This window comes from Otolemur garnettii, unplaced genomic scaffold (assembly GCF_000181295.1).
Source record: "Otolemur garnettii isolate 467f Iridium unplaced genomic scaffold, OtoGar3 scaffold00047, whole genome shotgun sequence".
In the NCBI taxonomy this organism is placed as follows: Eukaryota; Metazoa; Chordata; class Mammalia; order Primates; family Galagidae; genus Otolemur; species Otolemur garnettii.
This window is the reverse complement of record NW_003852442.1, coordinates 13389571-13394887: the sequence shown is the minus strand read 5'-3', so window position 1 is coordinate 13394887 and position 5317 is coordinate 13389571. Positions and strand designations below refer to the sequence as shown.

The window sequence follows — 5317 nt, the reverse complement described above, 5'->3', positions numbered from 1 at the left end:
CCAGCCCCAGTGCATGTGGCTGGCGCCCTAACCTCTGAGTTATGGTGGTTAGTAAACTAAAAATGATTTTTAATAATAGGTTTTATAGAGATATAAGTCTTCCCTTATTTCAAATGTATGAGTCAGTGATATTTTGGTATATTTACCGAGCTATGCAACCATAATCACAATCAATTTTAGGACAATTTCATCACTCCAGAAAGAAACTCTATACCTATTAGCAGTCATTTTCCATTTCCCCACTCCTCTTCTGCCCCCCAGTCCTAGGCAACCACTAATCTACTTTCTGCCTCTATTGATTGTCCTAGCCAGGAGATTATTAAATAATTGGAGATATATAACATGTTCTTTTGTGTCTGTCTTCTTTCACTTAGCATAATGTTCTAAAGGCCTATCCATGTGGTAGCATATATCAGTATTTCATTACGTTTTATTGCCAAATTATGTTTTTGAAGATTATTTTGGCATTTTCTTTTCATTGTGAAATAAACACAAAGGTCTCTAGTCATAACAATTTTGAAGAGTGAACCAACTCATTTCTATAATCTAGAAAAATCACCTGTGTGATCTAGAGCATTTTGCCCCTGAAGAGTTTTTTCAGCCTTTTAAATAAATGTTTTCAGAAAATGTGATGTTAACTCCTACCAGTAGCAAGCCTAGCTGAACCAGACGCATCATTGTGATTGCAAATTAGTCCATTTCAATATACTTTATTTTGTAAGCATTTTCTAACATTTAAAAGCATTTTTAGGTCATTTCTTTGCTCTCATTTGTAGTTCTTCACTAGGGAGTATTGGCATGTTATAAGAAATAAAATGCCCAGACCACCCTTAGCTTATATACATATCAAAATTTATAAAATTTCTGCAATCAGCTACAGATTTTATATACATATTAAAGAATATTTGTATGTGCTATGTTAATCTTCTTTCTTTTTTCTTTGTTATTTTTGAATATGTGCCATCTTCAGGAGCCTTCGAAAAATGATACGTGCAAAAGGTTAGTATCCCCTTTACAGACTTCTTTTTTATTGAAACAGAGTTTCATTTTGTTGCCCTCGGTAGAGTGCTGTCACAGCTCACAGCAACGTCAAACTCTTGTGACGTTTCAAACAAAAGACCTAATATTTAATTGGGAAAAAATAAAATATTTGGATCAAGTGATTCTCTTGCCTCAACCTCCCAAGTAGCTGGGACTACAGGTGTCCACCACAATGCCCGGCTATTTTTTTTTTTTTGAGACAGAGCCTCAAGCTGTCCCCCTGGGTAGATAGAGACGAGGTCTTGCTCTGGCTCAGGCTGGTCTTGAACCTGTGAGCCTCGGCCTCCCAAGTGCTGGGATTACAGGTGTGAGCCATGGTGCCCAGCCGCTTTACAGGCTTCTTGAATGCTTGACATAATACAGAATGTCTGGTAAGAGGTTCTTCCATAAATATACATGTATAACATAGCTTATGAGTATAGTTTGACAGCTAATTCTGTTTTGGCTAAAATCATTGCACATTCAATAGTTCCTTGACTTTAACAAAATTAATTTTTACAGTTTCAACTGTTTTGAATGATTGTAAAAGGTTCATGCCTTGAATAATTATTAAATCTTGCTGTGGCATAAATTGGAATCACACTAAGTAAAATTGCTGTCTAGTATGTACAGACAGGTAGGTTACTATTACATCAATCCCTCAATCTCTGCAGCTCACCTGAGCCATGCAATTCCACCGAAAACTTAATCTTATTTACTCCTCACAACCACTCTGTAAGGCAGGTGCTATTATTACATTTTAGCAGAAGAAAAAAGTTATTACAGTCATAGTTAGGAATTTAGGCTTTCTCAAAGGTTTACATATATTATATCCCTTACAATAATATTAGCAATTCAGTACTATTAGCTTTGAAAGGTATAAATTATCATCCCTTAAATGCCTCTACTTGAGATGACTGTAGAATTCTGGGCTTATAAAAAATCGTTGTAGAGATTATGTAGAGTTTGAATTTAAAGTATTACAGAGAAAGGGAGAAAATTATATCTTTTTTCCCAATAAAATATTAGGTCTTTTATTTGAAGTAATGAACCAAGTATAAAAAAGTCCAAACTATTAGTATATTTACTTTACTTGATATTAAGGACTATAGTTAGCCAAATGGTACATAAGGAATTTGAAAATATAAGCCACAAACTTGCAGTAGAATTATGCTAAACATAAACCCCAGTAAGTTTATTAGGCAGAATAAAGAATTCTGACAAATCAAAATCCATCAGAGTCATATTCTATTGAGTTATGAAATAACTCAATATTCTATGAAATAACTCAGTAGAATATGAGAAAAAAGATTTAAATACTTGTAGAAGGGGAAACAAATATAAGCACATAGAAAAAAGGTTTAATCTCATTTATCATCAGAAAGATATGGATTAAAATCATAGATATATTTCATGCCTACAAGGTTGGCAAAAATTAAAAATTCTGTACATTAGAGTTGGTTAGATGCTCCCTCGGGTGAGGGGCTCTCCTACAACTTGAACTTTACCTTGGAGTGAAAACAATGTAACCTAAAAATCTGTTCCCTCGTATTAATTTGATATTTAAAAAAAGAGTGTTGATTAGGAAGTGGATCACCGTTCCTTTTATGCACTCCTGCAGTTATGCCCTCCTGAAGGTACAATGAGGTAATGTGTAAATGGGTGTAGTCACTTTGGAAAACGATTTGGTATTATCTAGTAAATTTGACAATATGAATAACTTTTGACTCAGCAATTCCATTTCTAGGGATATACTCAATAGAAATGTATGCACAAGTATACCCAAAAATACTAATACAAGAATGTTCAGAGTAGCATTATTTAAGAAAGTCAAACATTGGAAACAACCCTAATATCCTTTCATTAATGAAATGAATTAATAATTTGCAATTTATTCATACATTGAAATACTACAAAGCAATAAAAACAAATGAATTACAAATATGCAGTAACATGAATGAATCTCCCAAGAAGAAATTCTGTCTTATGGCATGAGGTTACTATTGAACCTGAATCTCCTTAGTGCGGTATAAACGCATTTCCTTTGGTTCGCTCCTCAATGGCAGTTAAGTATTAGGAAAGATTTTATGAGGATTAGTGGTCAACCATTCTCTGTCTTTTGTACTGAAGAATCCTACTTTTGGATTCTGTATTCTTTTGTGGTTGATCTTCAAAAAGCCTGAATTCATTACTTTTTATGGGGAGATTACTTCAAAGTTCCCATATACCATCTTTGCCTGTTTTTTTAAAACCAAACTACCTGGCAGACATTCTAAATTTTCTACAGTAGCTTTCTGCCATACTTAAGTGTACAAAATGCTAGGCATGCTTAGGCCTAGAGAATCATTTTTATTATGGCCCTCAATTCGTTTTATTGGCTTCAAATGTTTTTTTTTTTTTTTTTTTTTGAGGCAGAGCCTCAAGCTGTCCCCCTGGGTAGAGTGCCATGGCATTACAGCTCACAGCAACCTCCAACTCCTGGGCTCAAGCGAGTCTCTTGCTTCCACCTCCCAAGTAGCTGGGACTACAGGCGCCCGCCACAACGCCCGGCTATTTTTGGTTGCAGCCGTCATTGTTGTTTGGCGGGTCCGGGCTGGGGATTCGAACCCGCCACCTTAGGTGTACGTGGCTGGCGCCTTAGCCGGTTGAGCTATAGGTGCCGAGCCGGCTTCAAATCTTTTAATACCAAGACTGTATATGTCTTAAGTAGAAGGGCAGCCAGGTCATTTGGATTATGGAAGAATTGTACCTTAAAACTAGTGTGCTAATTAACTGTATTAAAGAAGAAGAATTATTTTAAGGAGAATGATTACTATTCTGAAACTTTTATGGATAGTCTCTTATAGCATTTTTAAATTTTATGTATGTATGTATATATGTTTTTTGGGGTTTTTTTTGAGACAAAGTCTTATTATGTTGCCCTCGGTAGAGTGCTGTGGTGTCATAGCTCACAGCAACCTCAAACTCTTGGACTTAAGCAATTCTGTTGCCTCAGCCTCCCCAGTATCTGGGACTATAGGCACCCATTACAAGGCATGGCTATTTTGTTTGTTTGTTTGTTTAGCAGGCCCGGGCCAGGTTCGAACCCACCAGCCCTGGTGCATGTGGCTGGTGCCCTAACCACTGAGCATGGGCGCTCAACCTCTTGGAGCGTTTTTGAAGCCATCTGCCATTTGCTTAACTCTGTTAGAGCCATCTATATGCTCTGTGTGTGTGTCCTTATTATTGTCCAAACTTCACCAGAAGATTAAGAGGATGGGTTTGGAATCAGACTACCTGACTCCCTTATTAACTTTGTGATTTGAGCTGCAAAGTTGATATTTCCTATTTCTGTGAATAATTCAGAGTGTCCCAGAAGGCTTCCCTGAAGTCACCATTACAGAATTTTCTTAAGAGGTAGCCGAAATGTAGAGAATATTTTGTAAATATTTTATAAAATTTTGTGTTGAATATTTTGTAGATGAAGGTATATTTAGCTACACTTCACATTTTCTCATGTATGGCAACTTTAGGGGAAATGTTTAGGGTGCCTTGTGTTAGTAACTATTTCATAGCACTTTTGCAGGTTTTTTTTGGCTGGGGCTGGGTTTGAACCCACTACCTCTGGCATATGGGGCCGGCGTCCTACTCCTTTGAGCCATAGGTGCTACCCATTTCATAGCACTTTTATGAGGATTAAATTATTAAAATACAGATAGAGTTTTGCTGATAGTCATATTAGGCACTACTGCTTCAAGTTTATAAAGAGATAAATATATATATACTTCTGTATATATGAAATGGCACTTATATAATGGTGCTTTTTTTTTGTTTAATAATGTTAATTATAGAATATGTGAAAAACAAAAGCAGAAATAAGAAAGTGTGAAACTGGGTGACGCCTGTAGCTCAAAGGGCTGGGGTGCCGACCCTATATGCCGGAGGTGGTAGGTTCAAACCCAGCCCTGGCCAAAAACTGCAAAAAAAAAAGAAAGAAAAGAAAGTATGAAACTATCCATGATCCATAAGGAAAAGGAAAAAAAAAAAAGAGAATAGTGACTAATTCTCACATAAATTGGATTTAATTTTTTTTATTAAATCATAGCTGTGTACATTAATGCAATCATTGGATTTAATTTTGACCAGAGTACATTACTTGAACATTAATTTTTAACTCAACTTGTTAATAGGTTGTTTAGGATATTGCATCCTCATTTATAAGTGAAATATATTTGTAATTTCCCTCTATAATAATATATTTTTTCCAATTTTAATAGCAGGTGGCCCAGATGAAGTAGAAAGATTTTTTTTTTTTTTT

The 5317-nt window shown here is 35.6% G+C and overlaps 1 protein-coding gene across 1 annotated transcript in view; it reads left to right on the top strand.

Annotated features, from left to right (window-relative positions):
• Positions 1-5317, top strand: part of LOC100945999 (cytochrome b5 type B) — a 47013-nt gene that overhangs the window by 38116 nt on the left and 3580 nt on the right. Inside the window, exon 4 of the mRNA XM_012806116.2 lies at positions 971-1040. Within this exon, the coding sequence (XP_012661570.1) occupies positions 971-1040 (70 nt within the window). The remainder of the gene's footprint in view (positions 1-970; positions 1041-5317) is intronic.